At 43.8% G+C, this 18,112-nt stretch overlaps 1 protein-coding gene across 6 annotated transcripts in view; it reads right to left on the bottom strand.

The window, feature by feature from the left end:
- Positions 1–3,222: 3,222 nt before the first annotated feature.
- Positions 3,223–18,112, bottom strand: part of SGSM2 (small G protein signaling modulator 2) — a 148,572-nt gene continuing 133,682 nt past the window's right edge. For 5 of the 6 annotated variants that reach the window (XM_048823787.2, XM_048823790.2, XM_048823786.2 and 2 more), the window contains 5 exons: positions 16,531–16,613; positions 15,906–16,015; positions 11,702–11,798; positions 9,312–9,479; positions 3,223–8,231 (listed from right to left, as the gene is read on the bottom strand). In XM_048823787.2, coding sequence (XP_048679744.2) covers positions 8,143–8,231; positions 9,312–9,479; positions 11,702–11,798; positions 15,906–16,015; positions 16,531–16,613 — 547 coding nt within the window. In that variant the 3' untranslated portion in view covers positions 3,223–8,142. The remainder of the gene's footprint in view (positions 8,232–9,311; positions 9,480–11,701; positions 11,799–15,905; positions 16,016–16,530; positions 16,614–18,112) is intronic. The other variant, XM_048823789.2, reaches the window with a different exon arrangement.

The following is an 18,112-nucleotide window of genomic DNA, read 5'->3' as shown; positions in this document are numbered from 1 at the left end:
CACCCTCCTAGTGAAAAAGTTTTTCCTAATATCCAACCTAAACCTCCCCCACTGCAACTTGAGACCATTACTCCTTGTTCTGTCATCTGCTACCACTGAGAACAATCTAGATCCATCCTTTTTGGAATCCCCTTTCAGGTAGTTAAAAGCAGCTATCAAATCCCCCCTCATTCTTCTCTTCCGCAGACTAAACATCCCCAGTTCCCTCAGCCTCTCCTCATAACTCGTGTTCCAGTCCCCGAATCATTTTTGTTGCCCTCTGCTGGACTCTCTCCAATTTTTCCACATCCTTCTTATTTGGAATCAATTTTGTAGCAGTCTCCGTGATATTACTATGCAAAATCAGGGTTCTTTTTTTTTTTTTTTAAAGTTTGTCCTTTGTAGGACAAATAAATCCTAATATTGCACTTCTCAGTGTCTAGTGACTTGACGTAACGCTTGGCAGAGCTGTGGAGAGTCTTAAGGCTAAGCATGCATAGAAAAACTGATTTATTTTATTCTCCCCCCCTCCCCCCCCCGTGGTGAAAACAGGGTTGCTAAGCCCTGGGCACTCCAGCAGTATTATGGGTGGACACTTTTACACTACTGCGTTCTACAGTTCATGCCACGAATGTCTTGTCTTACTTCTCTAGAAACATTTTTTTGGAGCACAACTTTGCACGTGAGAGATGGCATGCTATGGTACGTATTGTGTGTATCTACTTTAATACTGCCTTGCGGATTTTTAGCCCCGCTGATCAAAATGTGAAAAATGTCAGTAATAAAGGCTATTGTGTCTAGTATAGTTATATCGAATGTCCTTTGTGTAATTGGCTGGGTAGGTAAGTTTGAAAAATAATATTTTAGAATAGGTGGTTTGATATCTGGTGGTTGAAGGGCCTTACACTGTATAAGAGCAAAGTCTGAGCGGGAAAGAATTACAGGAAAGAATGTTCTTTGCTGTAAAGATCCCAAAATCATAATCCTCAGCTTTCTAGCAAAACACCTAGATCCACTCCCTCCCCCACGCACAGATCTGTTGTGTTTCTTTAGCCCAACACAAGTTATGTCCAGGGGAATTTCAGTGTCAGGCCGGAGGCTAAGGGAATTAGGCTCCCAAATCCGAGCCTTAATGTGTGACTGAGAAGATGAGTTTTAAATATAATTAGGCACTGGGGAACTTTGTGGGGAAGACACAGGCACCATCTTAAGCAAGGAGAAGCAGACTGCGCCAACGAGAAGTTGATCTGGTTTTGCACCAGATTGTTTAAACTAACAGCATGGTGGTGGGGAAACAGCAGGGGCCAGGGAGTATCCAGCTCAGACAAAGACCACACCTGCCTGGCGTGCCAGTAGCTATATAGATAACTCTGTATCTGGGAATAAAGGATAGGACAAAAATCACACCCCTGCTGGAGCTGCCTAGGTTAGGATTGCAGAGGTACATTCCAGAGAAAGGGTACCGAGTGAAGGCGTGTGGTATGCAAATAAGATACCTGGCTGAAAAATAAAACCTATAAAAGTCTATCTCTCACGTTGAGGAGCTAAAAAGCAAGTGGAGATGAGCTAGAGTACTTGACAGTGGAAGAAGGACCTTGACAGAATAGGCATTTCTGACAAATGAGTGGGTACTGTAACACCTGGCTATACACGATACAGGAAAGGGCAGATTAGGGGGGTCGCGCTATATCTACAGAGTCAGTAGCATCTAATGCAAGAGTATCTCTCAATGGAGAGGAGCACGGGGTACGATCAGTATGGATACCAACACAATAGTTACATTACCTGCCTTATCAGAAGAATGATAGTACGTTCAGTGTTTGAATAAGATCAAAGGTGCAAAAAAATTCTAACAATAATATCAGGTGACTTCACCTACTCGCTTCTACTGTGGCATTTTACCAACTTAGAACACCATTTAGAGAGAGAATTTCTCAACACCTTTACATTGTTGCTTCTTGGAACAGCTAATTGTAGATGAGCCAAGAAGCTACGCTCTTAGAAGTAATGCTACGGGTGAGCCAGTGATGACCGCGTACGCTCGCTGGTGTCTGAGATCATACCACAGACTAGCTGTGGTGCTCGGAAGTCTTCAAAAGACAGCTTGGGATAAAAGAGGGAGCTAATGAGAGAGAGCCGCTAGTCCCAAATGCGTGCGAAGCAGCTATTGATGTCAGAAAGCGTGCATTCCCCTAAGGAGGAAGGCAAGGTGAGAAAAGAAGTGGGATTAAATGGGTGAAAGGTTATTTGCACCAAAGTGATTGGTCACACTTTTTATATTAAGGTTCCATTTTTGTAAGGGTGGACAAATGATTAATCGATGGACCGGACGTTGGAGGTATGTGGTTTGATGGTTAAAGCACCTCAGTAGGAGTCATTGTAGATGGCCTATTCAGCTATTGGACTCTTAACAATTGATTAGCTATTTATTAACCATCTATTACCCCCTTTATAAACTACTTTTAATTAGAAAGCGTGACCAAACTATCCTTAAAAAATGGAAAGGCAGCCTGAACAAAGCCACTAGCAAGGAACATACATTGGTTGTTAAAATGTAACATGGGAATGTGAATAAAAAATAGACTGAATAAAACAAAACCCAAACTGCTTAAAATATATCGGAAGCAGCAAGCCTGGAAGGTTTCAGAGTAACAGCCGTGTTAGTCTGTATTCGCAAAAAGAAAAGGAGTACTTGTGGCACCTTAGAGACTAACCAATTTATTTGAGCATAAGCTTTCGTGAGCTACAGCTCACTTCATCAGATGCATACTGTGGAAACTCCACTGGAAAGAGAGTAAAGGGAACAATTAGAGAGGGAAAGGAGCCATCATGGAAGCTCATTAGCTTTGTTGAATTAATGTTGGGTGAGATCAGGCCCTCAAGTTGTAGGATGAAATTTCCAAAAGGAAAATCCTTCAGCCTAAACACCACTCCCATTACGGTGCAAGGGAAAATCCCAGTTACTTAACTGCAGCACAATCAGGTGCGGGGTGTGTGTGGTTGTATATAATGAATGCATACACTGTATTATGTTTGAAGTTATTCAGGGAACCTTTAAAAATCTATTTGGTGGTGACCTACTTACTGTGAAAAGGTCTGCATAGTACAATAGTCCATGCAGATTATGCATGGAAACTTAATTACATATCACTTACTATTCAGAAATAAGCATAAGGTCAGCATTCTCGGTTCAGCTTTTGAGATCCCCCTCCCCCCATTAAATGGGACCAACGTTCACAAAAAGCCTTGACAATATGTATTTATTCGTATGTTACATTTAAAGATAAATAATTTTGAGCAATAAAGGGAAAACAGTCTGCTCCTGACACAAATAAATAAGGCAATGCACAATAGTCATAAAATACAATTATGCAGAACAGATGCAACAAAGTTTGCAGAGATTTTTCTTTTTCTTTCTTTTTCTTTTTTTTTTTACATAGTAAAGAGTTGTAGAATCACTTCCAAACCAAAAAGAGCGCAGATTTTTTTTTAACATAAATTCCTCAAGCTGGGTTTCTTGGAGAGATTTTTCTCCTGGCGGGATTTTTAATGGGATTTGTTTTCACCTTTCAGATGAACAAACGGATACACAAACTGCAAAGCATTTGTTAAGCCCCTCCGGCAACCATGCATTGGTCTACAATACAATTTGACACCAAGCGATAAATAATAGTGGTTTTCGGTGGCTTCGCCCGCCAGCAAAAGAATGTTTTTGTTGTTTAATTTAACCTTGAGTGTTCCCAAATTATTGGATGGTAACTGTTCTCCTCCCCCTCCAAATACCTTTGATTTTGGCATTGAGTTATAGGGTTAAAAAGGGCTCCTTCCCCTCTAACAGTCTCCCTCTGCCCATCTAACTTTGGCCCTTTTGCATACACCTGAATCATCTGCAATTTTTGACCCTTCTTTGTCTTGAAAAATGCAAGGTGCAGCTTTTAAGGTGTTGGGCTACGAGCACAGAACAAATGGCTAGCTAGATCTAACTAACTGCTCCTGGATGAAGCCTGCTAGCTTGGGAAAGATCTGACAGCGATGCTACCATGCATCCCAGGAATTCAAAGAAACCGTCATTAAGTTGGTTGCACTCAATTTTTCTTTCTTTCATTGATCCACTGGTATCTTCCCAAGGCAGCCTACTGTTTAGAGAAAGAGACTTTCTGGCCTTTTTAATTCATTGCTCCAATAACCACCAGTACGTCTACACCTTGCATAGTCTTAAAACATTTTAGGGCCAAATCCTGCTGCTTTTACTCACCTGAGTAATCCCACTAAAATCAGTGAGACTACTCAAGGGAAATTAGCAGGACTGGCCTTAGAAAGGAACTGTTGACCACTTTGACAACATTTAATAAAAACCTTTTTGGTTTGGTTTCTTTATTTTAACCACTGTCTTTTTTTCCTCATCCCCTGTTCTACAAATTCAACAAAACCCAGCTACACGAACTGACTAAGCAGTTCTACTGGCTAGCAGGAGCGCTTTAAATACCTGTCACTTTCACCCCTTAATACATCATCTCTGCAGTGCCAGGGCTGCACCACCCTTCAAACTGCATTTTGGGAAGGAGCTCTCGTCCTCAATTTCAGAGGACCAGTAGCGGGCTTTCTTGCCCATGTGCTGCTATGTAGAATACATATTTCTGCACAACCGCCCCTCTGCCTGTGTAGAATGGATTCTTGCTGAACAGCTGATGCATCATTCTGCAGAGAGAATGAAGCCCTGGGGAAAGCCAGGATGGTTTAAATGTCAGACTGCACAATCCCATGGAAAAGAAGCAAGGAGCGGGAGATCTTTATGTATCGGCTAGAAGGGAGGGTAGGGAACAAACCCATCCTGGAATGCATGAAGACTGATTGGCATTTCAAAGTACACCGAGATTTCCTCTGCCCCATTTTGTGAAATCACAAAGGAACATGTCGCCTTAAAACTTCTCATTTCTCTCCTTAGTTCAGGTCACATGAAAGTTGATAGTGGTAACTGACTGCATGATATTTGGGTGTATCTAAAATGATAGACAGCCCTCTTAAGGGACCAAGAAACTATACAAATGGCACAGATCAGATGGACAGACAGACTGGTTTAGCCAGGACCTTGTTGCAACAATATTCTGAAAAAAAAAAAAAAATTTTTTTTTTGACTGAACAAGGAAGTTTTGAACACACTGTTTTTGGGGCAGCTTGATCAAGTAAGGCATGAATGACAAATTCTCATTCGTCAAAGGTTTACAGAAAGTGGATCAAATTTAAAAGCGACTTCCCCCTAACTTCATGACGTATTACAGGTTTATACATCTTCAACTCTATATGTAAACATCTTTTACTATTGTTTCAAAAAAAAATCTGAGAATAAGGGTCTCTACCCATTTTAGTGTCGAACAAGGTAGAGATACTGTATAGTCTTATAATATTACGGATACAAAAGTTTGTTGTGTCTTTATACACCTGAAATTTATTTTCCTTGATTTGTAAAAAAAAATAACAGAGGAATGAGTGTCATGTACTGATTCTTTGGCATAATTCAATCTGTATCTTTGCACAGACTATAACTGAGGGTAATGTCCCTCAAATTTCACAGTGGGCCACTTGTGGATTATAATCTGTTTCAGAAATGCATCAAATTTATCCTGTTTAAAAGATGCAAGTGAAACAATGGGTAAACAGTCACTGTTCTAATACTATCCAGTGAAAACACCACTTTAATGTTTAGTGGTTTTTTTAAACTCTGGTCCTGCTAGTTCTAACTGCTGAAATTTGTGTAGAGTGGTTTTTTGTTTTTCTATTTTCAAACATACAACACTGATTTATTCCCTTCCTCGGTGAAATCCCTTAAAGATCATCTAAGATAGACCAAGATGTTATGGGTGCGCTTTCCAGACGTGCTTAGGGTTGGCCTAACTCTGCTTTCACTAAGCCCAATGGGGAGTTTCACCAATGACTCCAATGGATGCAAAGTCAGGCCCAGCGGTCAGTCCTTTTGAAAATTCTGCTCTCAAAAGGTAACTCATCAACTGAGCCATGAACTTTAAGGGCATTTGGATCCAGGGCTTTGGTTCAGGACTAAATTTAATTTTAATAGCTCCCTTGGAAGAGATTTGGCCATCTTTAATAGTGAGGCACCTTGGCAAAGGATGGAATTTTCAAAAGGGCGTAGATGATTCAGGAGCACAAGGCCTATTGCCAGTCAGGGGGATTTGCGCTTCTGGATTTTTTTTAAAAAGTGTCTATGTGCCCACTCTAGTGAAATCAACGGGTAACTTCATTAGGGTCAGACCTTCTCTCTTGTTGGCACAGTGGTAATTCTCTTTCTGCTATATCATTAAACTTTCAATCTAACTGATCAGTTTGAAGACTCTCACAGTATGTCCTGGATCTCAGTATGTACTATAGTCTATGTGGTGACCCTGTGGAGATCTAAACACACTGACAAACTAAAGCCCGAGGACAGATCCTGGGCTGGTTTCAATTGTCACAACTCCTTATCCCCGCGGAGGAGGTGTAAGTATTGTGCCACTACTCTAAACTTTCAGTCCAATAGAGAAATGAATGCTGCAGAACCTCCGTAATACGTGCGAACGACAGAGAACTATTGCATGTTTGCATGGAAACATTCCAGAGACAGCAAATGCACTCAAATAAAAATAGCACCACAAAATACCCTTTCTTAGTGCAGCAAATGCTGATACCTACATGGGAATTAGTGATGTCCTGGATTCTATTTTTCAGAGGTCATGAAGTTCTAATCCGATAGGCCCTAATTCTCTCTGAGAAGGCAGGTGTGCAAATTGCAGGGCATGCGTGTTCGTGAGGTTCTGCAGATCCCTGTGCTTGCCCCACTCCACACAGGTGCAGGAGTGGGAGATCCAACCCCACGAGAAGGGGCTTAATTTCCTATGCACTAAGCCAGGTTTCAAGAGCTGACTAACCTGAAAGTGTAAACTATATAGGGCCAGATTCTGCCACCTTGGAATACTTGCAGAGTAAGGTACTGACGACTTACTGTGGGGAAGGGTAGCAGAAATGTCTCCCTGATAGCTGGAGTCTCTTTTTATTACAATTATTTATATTGTGGAGGCACCTTGGGTCCCCAGCCCAGAACCCTGTTGTCCAGACAGAACAAAAAGCCAGCTCCTACCCTAAAGAGACTCTAATCTTTCTGGCCCAGATTCAGCACCATGCTAAGCAACTGTGTAGTGGTCAGTGAAGTAGGGAGGGGTTTAATCACAAGAAGCACATGCTCAGGGGCTGTGGGCACTGAAAACTGGCCTTCACGTCTTCTCATACCAGTGTCACTGAAATGTCAGCAAACGCTACCGTTAAGGTTTTTTTTAAAAGACTTAAAATTGCAACAATCTGGACATGACGATTTAGCGTCTTGTATCTCTTAGAGGCAGCAATTTACAAGTTGCCCCCTCAGATTTTAATCCTAGCTTTCCTCTTCTCGTGAGGATGGTTGGCCTAAGGATACCTGACGCTCGCAAGGTCCCTGTAGATATGCTGCGGATTACTGCCAGGAGTCACTAGTGGCCTAGTGAAGATATTTGACCAGGAGTTTTCTGACTAAGCTGTCTTGGCTTCTCGGAGACAGGGTGTTTTTATTCTCTTCCACAGTGTGATTTCTAACGTGATTACTTGGTCATAAATGGTTCTAGATAACGGGATGGACAGTCATCATACGGCCAAAAACACGCGTGGGAGCTGGGACATCCTTTCACCTCTCCTAGGTGAACTCCACAGCACTTGCTTGTCTAAGATCCTGCTCCAGTGCTCATAGACTTCAATGGGCGTTGAATTGGCCCAGGGAGGTTTGGTCAAGCACAAAATATCTCTAGTGTGTTAAGGGTCTGATAGGTCAAAATAGGACTCCAAACCCCCAAATTCCTTCTGTATCTCAGACATGTAGCTGGACAATACCTAGAGACTAGGAGAGGGTAGAATGCAAAAAAACAAAACAAAAGGTTTGCCTCGCACTACAAAGTGAGCATAACAAGGACTATCAAACACAAACCTCATCAGCTCATGGTGGAAAACTTGTTTGTTTTAAAAGTCTATTACAAATCTCTGGACTATTTACTACATTACATGGAAGATGCAATTAAAACATCATCTGAAGTTACAGTGCAAGAAATGCTTAGTCAGCGCTAAGCCCGTTTTCCTCTCTGTCCGCGTTCACTTGTTTTCAATCAGCGTTTGCACTTTGTAGACGAGGTCCCTTGCTATCTTCAGGATTTCCTGGGCATTGTGATGCTCTGCCATTTCTACAAGAAAGACAGACATAGATTGCCTCAGGAGTTGTTCAGGCATCTGCAAGCCAGGGAGACACGCATGTGCAGCAATCAAAAGTATTGCATGACTGTTGACTTGCACATTTAACTGTGTCATAAAAGATCCAGGATTAATCCTTTAGGGCTAACGGTCCAGAGATCCTGCCCCCCAGTGTTAACAATCCCTTTTGTTTCAGTTTTAGTGCTGGGGAAAATCCCTACAGCCACAGGGATCAGAGGAGGAATAGGCTAGCACGCTGGTCATCTTAAAGCATACAGCTGACCTTCACACCCATTCCTCAGTGGCTCTGGGATGGAAGGCTCATACGTCCCTCTATTTTAAAACATTCTCACACTGCCCACTGGACAGAAGTTTTATAGCCGCCTGGGAACTTTTTCCAACAAAAAAGGTAGAAACTCGTTTGAGAACAGGCTGCTCCTGAGCCCTGAAAACCCATTTTCATCCATCACTCACAGTCTACGGCAACCAGGGGCCCATGGCAGAAAGCTGAAGCGCCGGGCCTTGAATCCTGAGGCCGCAGCCCAACCAACTTAGCTTTGCAGGGCCCCCTGCAGCAATGGGCCCCGGGTAATTGCCCTGCTTGCTACCCTGTAATGCTAACCCTGACTTTCATATGTAGAAAAGCAGTTGTTGGGGCACAGTGGGGCCATGGAGTTTTTATAGCATGTTGGAGGGGCCTTAGAAAGAAAACAGTTGAGAACCCCTGATCTACGGCCACCAGCGAGGTTACCTGCATAGAAACACTGTGGCCATGAGTGAGGAGTGAGTTTGGGTTCCTCTGTTTTTTGGGTGCCCACTTTGAGCCACCTTCTTAATAGTCCTAGCTTCTGAAAAGTGCAGAATGCCTCCCCCTTCTGGAAAACAGGCCCATTAACATGTTCAGACCCAAACATCATGGTACCCAGAATTGCTAGAAAATCTTGGCCTATTGCCCACACTCTGATCTAAAAAACCCACCAGACACTAATGGGGAGGAGGTAAGGAGAGGTGAATGACACAATTCCACTGCTTTTTATCAATGTTTTTTTTTCCCCCAAGCCCCCATCTCTTACCATTAAAAAACTTTATGATATCAGTGAAGTCCATGTTGTTATCACGGATAATCTCTCGATAGACCTCCACTAGTGCTAAGGCAATGAAAAGGACAAAATGTTCTGAAGAGATGTGCTTTGCTGCCCAAATAACTTCCCACACTGTAAATACATCCTCGTACAACAATTCTGAATGGGAATAAACATTACAAGAGCATCTGATTATTCAAGCTGACCAGTTCTGTTTCTCAAAGGACATGTTTTCTAGGGCTGTTGGCAGAGGTCAAACAGTACTAGACGTCAGATTCTGACATGCATATGAGTCATGGTGGCAAAACCTGCTCCTTAATGGTTATACAGGCTCAGTGAGCTGTCAAAGAACAAGCTTACTTCAGTTCGGAGTTTTTGTTTATACAAAGCTTCCTAAGAATACAAAAAATTTCCAGATTGAAAAATAAAACGAAAGATCTCCCTTTTGGGAGGTGGGAATGAAACATTCCTTTACAACACCAGGGATTTAAACAGCACTGGGCTGTTCCCTGGAGACTAGAAACTGACTAGTTTCATTGTGTGTCCTGAGTGAAAAGCAAAAGATAACCAGCAGAGAGGGGAGTTATGGGAGTAAATGAGATTTTTTCCACAGATTATGAAGACAATTTCACAAGACAAAGTAAATACAGATCACAGTGCAGGCAGGTAATAACAGACATGAGTTTGCCACTAGCTGTATAATCCCAATGGCCTGGAGAACTTTCCAAGCGAGCAAGACACAAAGGAGTGAGTCAGTGTGCTCTGTTGGACTGGACCTGTGAGGCAGAGAGGTGGAGTGACTTGTCTCCATGCAGGCCAGGGGCAGAGCTGGAATCAGTCTCCAGTTTCCCCTTCCTCTGTCTTGTCTATTTAGATGCTAGGGGCCAGATGTGTAAGGGTATTTTGAGGCCTAGTTGGATTTTCCAAAGTATCCAGGTGCCCAATTCCCATTCATTTCAATGGGCTTGAGGCATCTAGGAGCTTTTGAAAATCCCACTAGGGGCTTAAATACCTTTTAAAAATCTTGCCCTAAATTCGTTGCGCCAGGGATCAGCTCTTACTTGGTTTATGGACAACATGTAGGGCCCCAATTCTGCCTGGGGCTTCTAATCCTGAATCTTCACTAGTTATTAACAACCTCGCTTCCTTGAGGGGTTGAAAGCACTGTCTGCGCGGCTGAGGTGGTGGCTTTAAAAAGGGTGCCCGGTAATTGTTACAGCAAAGAACAAGCCCTAAGGGTCTCAGGGCAGTTTCTTTGTATTTTGCCGGGCTGAATGTAGCTGCTACTTGTCAATGTTGTGGGTACTGGCAGCGAGGCACGAATCGGACACAGAAACAGACCCGTAAGGGCTAGCGGGTGCTGGTGGAAAGTGGAGCAAATCCAGAGACAGCAGTAGGGTTACTTTGGATTTCCACTGGTTTGCCTGTGAGCAGAATCTGGCTCTAACCGTTGAAAACTCCCAAAACACCTGGGCCCATCTTCACCGCCAGTGACAGTGTAGGGTCTGCAGCAGTAATTCTCAGACCCCAGTGGTTCAGGAGCCAAATTAGCGATCAGCGTTACCCAAAAGTCATGCGAATTCATTGTTTCACACTTAAACAGGGTGAGGGGGAAAGACTTAGTTTTTATATATATTATGCTCACAGCAAAATGACAGGCCCAGTATTATTATTTTTATCAGCTAAGATTGGTTAATAATTTAATGAAATCACACAGTGTTTTCTATCATGTGCCGTAAAGAGCCACAGGAGACACATTAAAGAGCCACTTGCATCTCACGAGCCTCAGTCTGAGTATCACTGGTCTACAGTTTGCGTTTGGCTGTGGGTCTCTTTGGAGGAGGGGGAAGCGGATTTGGGAGTCCCTTCAGAATCCTCTTCCCAACCCCTCATCTGACAGCTGCTCCAGCGAGAGAGAGAACCCCCAGACAGGCTCTTGTTTTTTCTCCTCTTTCATCTCTCTCGTCTGCAAGACCCGCACTTAAGTATGTGAACATCTGTACTTTTCAGAGCTGACTGTTAACGTTTCTTTAAGCCTCTGATCTGGGGAAAGCTAGGGCTCATGTGTTTAAATGAACTATTGACTTGTTCTACAGCAAGCACATGTCTCTTGGTTTGTAGCGATTGGTTATGATACACATCTATTTAATGGTGGGAGAGGACATCTTGGTGTTTGGGATAGAGGATGATGTGTAATATGGTAGCACCTACAGGCCCCGCCCAAGACTGGGTTGTGTGCTAGGCGCCTTATACTGTCTTCAGAGCTATTGCTGTGCTGATTTGTTAGAAGGCAAATTGAGAATTGTACGTAGGGTCCTTGGCATGACCACGGCCGCCTCTGTTTACCATTCCTACCCCGACACTAAAGTCAGTGTTATTACCTCTTTTAAAATCAAGCAGGAACCAACGATAGCAGAAGTAAAAGTGGGTGTAGTCTCCATTTTGGTGCATCAATTCAAAGAGCTCAGAGTCTAAAATCTGGAAAACAAAACCAAACCCTTCAACTTGAGTATCCTGCCTCCGACAGTATCAGTATCAAACACTTTGAGGAGGGTCTCTGTGCCCCCACCCAGCCTGACCGTGCGGTTAGAGTAGCTCCGTAGCTGCTGTAACGTCCACATGTGACCGTACGCCAGTGGCTCTCCACTCCGTCTCCCTCCCCTGACCTGACCGTAAACCAGAGGTGGGAGGGGAAGACAGCTGGTGGAGGAGGTTACCTCCACCAGCTTTATGACAGCTGAGAGTTCCCCTACAGCAGGGGAATTCTCCACTGGTCACCCCCAACCAGAATACAGCCGCCTCAAGGTGGCCATAGCAGACTAGCGAATCCAGCCCTTTGTTTTGGAGCGGTTGTGCTGGAAGAGGAACAAAAACTTAGCTTACACGTATGCAGAAAAACGGGGTAGGAAGTTTGTATAAACCTCTAGGGCCAGATCCTCAGAAACTGGCCGCGTTTCACTGAAGCTGACAGCAATGGCGACGTACCCCAGCTACGGATGCTTAGCTGAGTTCCCACCAGCAAACAGGTGGCAGTCGTGTTCAGACGCCACTTCAAAAACATGGGGACAAAGCGTCCAGCTGGCGTAGCCTGATTAATATTGCTGAATGTGGGGTGTCTGATCACTACCCCCTTCTCCCCTACCCTTACGGGGGGGGGGGGGGGGCAGCATGAGACTGATACAGCAGGGCAGAAGAAGTCAGGACTCCAGGCTTTTATTGCCTACATTGCCACTGCGTGTCCTTGAACATGTAATTTAAATTCTCTGCACCTCAATCTCTCCATGTACAATGAGGATTACCCTAACTTCCCTCGCCCGGGAGTAGCAGGCAGGTTGATATTTGCAAAGCTCTTTAAAGGGCCCCAGGGGATAGGGCTGTTAAAGTTGCACCTTTTGAAAATTTCTCGCTCCGGTAGGTCAAAGCAATGGTTAGTCATTGCAGCGCTGTAAAGCATGGGTCTGGGGGCCACAGCTCCCCAGAGGGGTCCCAAAACTGGTTGAAGTTCTAAACATGGGGGTCCTGGGAGGGGAAAGCAGATTGGGAGCTACTGCTTACCAGCAGGGGGTAATCCCAGCTATTTCAGGGGCTGGTTTGTGTGCTCCTACATTTATAAAAACAACAAACCCAAACATGTCAGTCACTTGCTATGGAAGCTCTTTGGTGCAGAGACTATTCGTTTGTTATACATTTGTGCAGCGCCTAAGATGGTAGGGTCCAGCAATACACATAACAGAGATCTACCAGCCTGCATTGTGGTCTAAAAGTTCAAATAAGCTAATATGTGTCCAGTTATTTGCACATGAGCGGTCCCACTGATTTCCACAGAATTACTCACTTTGCAGGACTAGATTTTTATAATCTGCTCCATTTTGTTATATGGAGTAATCGCTACTTAAAATTCAGAGTCTAACTCCCGGCTCCCACGCTGCAGCATGGAAGAGCCATACAATGAAACGACCTCTCACCAGATGTCAGGTGAACATCTCAAAAATAAAATGGGGAAGCGAATCAAAGTTAAGGTTTCTCCCGGAGGCCAATTGACAGGCTTGTGAGTAAGCGCTGCTTTCACTGTGACATCCGCCCTGGTTCTGAAGGAAGTTGCTGTTCAGCAGTGAAATTGTGGCCACACCTTTCAGATACAGAATGTGTCGGCCCTCCCTGCCATCCTCCTCCTTCAATCCAGTCTGATATTTTTATTGCCCTTTAAAAGCTGCCGTAGAGCCACAGTATTGGACAGCCAGACACGGAAATACAATTTCAACAAACTCCACTGCCCAGGATCTGTTCTCACGTACTTGCTCATTCAGCACAATAAGCCAAATGTAAATGTTTGTTTGGATCAGCAGCGTCTCTCAACCTTTCCAGACGACTGGACCCCTTTCAGGAGTCTGATTTGTCCTGCGTACCCCTAAGTTTCACTTCACTTAAAAACGACTTGCTTACAAAATCAGGCATAAAAATACCCAAGTGGCACAGCACACTATCACTGACAAATGGCTGACTCTCATTTTTACCACATAATTGGCAAAAAATATTGTACTTACATTTCAGTGTATAGTCTATAGAGCAGTATAAACAAGTCATTGTCTGTATGAAATTTTAGCTTGTACGGACTTTGCTAGTGCTTTTTCTGTAGCCTGTTGTAAAAGTAGGCAAATATCTAGATGAGTTAATGTACCCCCTGGAAGACCCCTGCTTGAGAATCACTGAGCTAGTTTACCCCCCAAGTACCACCAGATGAATGATAAACAGAGACATCTAGTGGTGCCCTAAAGTAACTTCCTGCAAGGAAGAAGCCCCTATCCTAGAGTGTTATCAGCATATTGCTTATTTACTGTTTATGGTCATGGGAATAAGTACAACATGCAGGAGCCTTTAAAGGCTTGTGGCCTCCAATTTGGAAAAAAACAAACATGTACAAGTAAAATAGCTTCTTAATGTTTTCACAGTATGTGAATAACCTAATTATTTTAATCTCAGTCTACATTAAGATTGAGTTTTTATATTTAAAGCAAGGATTCAACAACTGTGACATGTATGAATACAGCACATCAAATCACTGAGTATCTTAAAAGGATCAAATTTTAATGAACCAATTTAATTGCAAGTACTCAGATTAACTAATTTTATAAAGATCAAATGTCATATCTAAATATCTGTGTGTAGACATATTTGTAGCATTGGAAGAGTTTCGATCTTAATTGGTTAAGATCAGTACGTGTCCCCCTCCTTGCGTGAAAAATCTTTCCTTTGTTCATTTTAAAATGAACAGAGGGAGGATTAAAAAAAAATCTTTGTACTTGCAGGCAGCTGACGGGGCTCAGAGGAGGCAGAGGGATCTACCTGCGTGGATGCAGTTACAGGATCAGGGCCTTAAGTTTGCTATCAAATCAGATGCTCAATAAGACATGATAATTTCTTCCTAGTGCAAAAATTGTCAGTTGATTTAAAAAATTTTATCTTCAATTATTTGAAAAAAATAACTGGAAAGCCTATTTATGTGGTCACACAAAATCTAGACCAGTGATTATAAATAGACCCTTAATATAGTTTATAAGAAGTTAAATTGTTAAAATCCAACAGGTTGCCTTCTGCTGATGATGTTTAATAGCTGGGATACACATTAATGTGTGTTATATTTTAAATGGTTACATATACATTACACCTTTGTCAACTACTTACAAATGTAACCTTAATATAAAAATGTGACTATGTCCCTCTACTATAGTTATATCACAACCTGTGTCTAATTAATGGTTATAAAGTAAATATGATTCACTGTATCTGATTAAATAATAATATTTTTGTACTTTTTATTATTTGTTACCTATTTACCCTGGGAAAACTGAGATCACATGCAGCGGGTGGGGGTGGTTTGGTTTTCCCCAGAGTTGTGACCTTCTAACAAACAACCCAGCTAAAATAGTGTGTGTGTGTCCCTCGCCCTCTCATACGTGCCTTGCTCAGTATACACACAATGAAGCAGTGGCCCAGACAGGATTATATAAACCATCACTGCACCTGACTGCTTTTCCCCCACCTTCCCTGCCTTGCAGTGTAATGTTGCGGGCTAAATAAATCACCCAAAGGTGACAGCAAGAAGAGCTTCCAAGAATACAGAGCCACGCAGCCCAAGTCCTGCATGTGAGCGCAAAGGAAACTGAGCCAATGCCAAGACAATTCAGGGGTCTTTTCTTCTCAATTGCTCTCAGGGGCCTGAGCCGTCTCCCATTGAATCAGCCCATAGACCCATAGGCCGAACTGTCGTCATTACTCCTTGTAGTGGTTCGTAGGATGATCAGTCCATGCGCTTTATGGACATTCCTCTGTGGGCAGAGCTGTGCTGTACCAGAGGCTCAGTGCTCCTTCCAAGAGTTATATACACGACTCTGATCCCAAATATCCCTTGCTAACTGCATAGGGCAGACACCCAGGAACTGAGATGCTTAACCTCCCAATGGAGCTGTCACCACCTCATTGCATCAGCAGGACGAGCCTGCTTAAGAGCGGGGCCGCTTCAAGCTAATGGGACATCAAGGCCAATACAAATATGCTTCCCCTGCCCTAACCCCAGTGAGGACTCGCCTGAATTAGTGATCGCATGTTGGCGAAGTGTGTGTCCATAGCACCTCCGTTGGGGAAATTCTGGCTCATTCTCCTCATTAGGTGGCTGAAGCAGCTGTACACCAGTTGATCTGTGGATAGCAAGTGGATGGATTAGAGTGCTGCAAAGCCTGGGACCCATGTTTGTACTGGACACGGCAAGATGCTGCAAGGTAACGGGGTGGTGGGGAGGGGCAGCTTTCTCCTTCCAAATCTGTTATTTTCCCCCATGACCAGTGCCAGGTGAAAATATGAGGTGGGCCACTGGACCGTCTGTCTGATTGCAGAAGGAGCCCAGCTCGATTTGCAGATCCCATGTTGAGTTTGCAGTGCCAGCAGCTACAGAAATACTGTTACCTCTGTTTACAAGTCAACTTTAGTCTGGGGAGATTAAATAGGGAATCCCCAAGAGGCCAGGGTGAGTCACTTCGCAACAGGAAGATGACTGGAACGCTGCAGCCTTCCGTTTGGGGGAGTTGCCATTACATAATGCACACAGCTTCCTCCGAAACGTGGTACGCTTTTGACTCCGTGTGTTCCCAAGGGCACCTCGTACTAATCTGCCAGGGTGGCAGAGCATTACAAAAGGAAAACTCGGCCCGCCTACCGTTGTCAAGGATAACCATGAGAGGAGCCAGTAGGTCACACATGCCTTGGACGTATCCAACATCCAGGTGCTCCCACACATAACTGCACAAAAAAAGAAACAGAAGAGACACTAGCAAACGTCATCTCTAAATCCCCTCTCTGCTGGATCGTTTTTAGTGGACCTAAGACCCAACTCCAATAGAAAGCCCTATGTCTAGTGCTGGGCTGTAGATCCAGTGGGTGAATTCCCTAAGGAGGAAGCCAATAGTGCTTACAGAAATCACCCTTAAAAAGCCCTACAATTTAATAGGCTGGTGCAAAAAAGCTGTAAGAGAGGATCTCCTTCTCTATCGAATTGTGCGTCAGGGAGAGAACTTTCTACTGCATTATATACAGGGCTCCAAAAAACTCCTATGGGGTGGTGCTCTGGGCATTCTCCATGAGGGTACAGCTGCATATTAATCCTATTACAGCCAGCACCCCGGCCTGTTTAGTCACAAATACATCACACTGGGGTGTAGAGAGGGGTCAGCAACACTAGTTATTCTCCTGCTCCACCTGAGGCAAAGGTGAATTATGTGTTTAGATTTCTACAAAACATAGAGGGAGAGATTTACATAAGCACATCACTTTTTGGGAGGAAGAAAAAAAATCACTGACTTTCAGTGTGGTTTGTGCTCCTAAATCTTCAGTGGCTTTGAAAAATCTCCCTCCTCCAGGGACTTTTGCCACCGGGTGAAATACAAACTAACAAAAATAAAGGCAGCAGCCGCCTTAAAAACCAGGGAGGCACAGGGGGGCTGGAACCATTTGTATAGTGGTGGTGCTGAGGAGAGTCATTGAACCAAACTGTAAACTCCGTATATAATGGAAACCACTTCAAGCCATAGGGTGCAAGAGCACCCTTAGTTCCAGCACCTATGGGGAGGCACGTGTGTCCGGTAGTGGGAATCCAGCCCCAGCTTCCAGAATCATGCCCTAGAAAAGCCAGGAGACTACGCAGATTTAGAGCACTGTATGGAGTTCAAATACCACTTGGCAGGGGCAGAATGTAGCTCAGACCACATAATTTAGATGCAGAAACTGTAATCCGGAGGCCCACGGAAAACCCCAAACAATGCATGCACAGCCTCGAATGTCTGAGCATCCAAACTTTTCTTATGAGAAGTAAGTTTTAATTTTTGGACTCAGAGCAGGATACTCCGCCAGCAGCGACATTGTTAAAGGGACAGTACTGACCTCTGATTCAATAGGGTAGCTCTCTCCATACTAGCTGAACTGTTTCCAGGAGCCTGGAGGGGGTTTGATCTGAAAACGTATCCTTCCCATTCCCACTCGCTGAAATATCACTCTCGTATCAGAGTGCCTCCGTTTCCTTAACTAATTTGATCTTTGCTACAGTTCTGGGAGGTAGGGAAGCATTAGCCCCATTTTGCAGGTGGGGAACTGAGGAACAAAGTACATTACAAAACTTACGGTGATACAGAGAATCTGAAGCTGAGCTGGGACTCCACTAAACTATCCACCCGACCACATCTTCTCTTTCTCTGGAAGCTTTTGGCCATACCGTACTGCACTCTGGGAGAGGCAGGCACTATCGG

This window comes from Caretta caretta, chromosome 17, assembly GCF_965140235.1.
Source record: "Caretta caretta isolate rCarCar2 chromosome 17, rCarCar1.hap1, whole genome shotgun sequence".
NCBI lineage: Eukaryota > Metazoa > Chordata > Testudines > Cheloniidae > Caretta > Caretta caretta.
This window is presented reverse-complemented; position numbering and strand designations above follow the sequence as displayed.